This window comes from Myotis davidii, unplaced genomic scaffold (assembly GCF_000327345.1).
Source record: "Myotis davidii unplaced genomic scaffold, ASM32734v1 scaffold390, whole genome shotgun sequence".
NCBI lineage: Eukaryota > Metazoa > Chordata > Mammalia > Chiroptera > Vespertilionidae > Myotis > Myotis davidii.
In genome coordinates this window covers 2,512,268-2,512,973 of record NW_006282748.1, presented here as the reverse complement: position 1 = coordinate 2,512,973, position 706 = coordinate 2,512,268, and the positions used below count along the sequence as shown (strand labels likewise).

Here is a 706-nt window from a genome sequence, read left to right as displayed (position 1 = left end):
CTGCGTGTCTCCCCCCCGCCCTTCCCGGCCGCCCCTCTCCATTCATCCAGCCATTGTCTCCCGCCCCCTCCTCCTCCTTTTCCCCAGGCGGCCTCCTCCCCCACCGCTGCCACGTCGTGGTTTGAAGGAGCCAATAGGCCGGCGCCGCCAGGTGTCTCTTACCTGCACCACGTGGGGGAGGGGGAAGGGGCGGGCAGGTAGGGCCACATCCCAAAACAGAAAAGCTTTCAGCCATTGCGCGCGCCTCCCGGGGGTGCAGCCCGGCTCGAGGCTCTTTGCATAGAGGCACCGGCAGCCGAATACAAAAAGGGCAGGTCGGCGGCGCCCTCCTTCCCGCCCCGCTTCCTGCCCAGGGCGTGGAGCGCTGGCCAGGTGTCGGCTGGGGTGGCTGGTTACCGCCTTTTGCTCCGGCTGCGGCGAGAGGAGGAGGTGGCGGGGGTGGGGGTGGGCGCACTTTCCTTTTCTCTCTGGAGCGGTGCTAGCGCCGGGCCACCCGTCCTCTCTCCCGCGCCGCCTCGCCGCCGCCCGACCCCCCTTCTCCCCCTCCCCACCGCTCGTCATGACGGCGTCTCCGGACTACTTGGTGGTGCTTTTTGGAATCACTGCTGGGGCCACGGGGGCCAAGCTGGGCTCGGATGAGAAGGAGCTGATCCTGCTGTTATGGAAAGTCGTGGATCTGGCCAACAAGAAGGTAGGTTCCCCCCGC

At 67.7% G+C, this 706-nt stretch overlaps 1 protein-coding gene across 1 annotated transcript in view; it reads left to right on the top strand.

Moving 5' to 3' along the window:
• Positions 1 to 217: 217 nt before the first annotated feature.
• The window catches only part of ESRP1 (epithelial splicing regulatory protein 1), a 50,451-nt gene continuing 49,962 nt past the window's right edge, over positions 218 to 706 (top strand). The window contains exon 1 of the mRNA XM_015560927.1: positions 218 to 691. Coding sequence (XP_015416413.1) covers positions 560 to 691 — 132 coding nt within the window. The 5' untranslated portion in view covers positions 218 to 559. The remainder of the gene's footprint in view (positions 692 to 706) is intronic.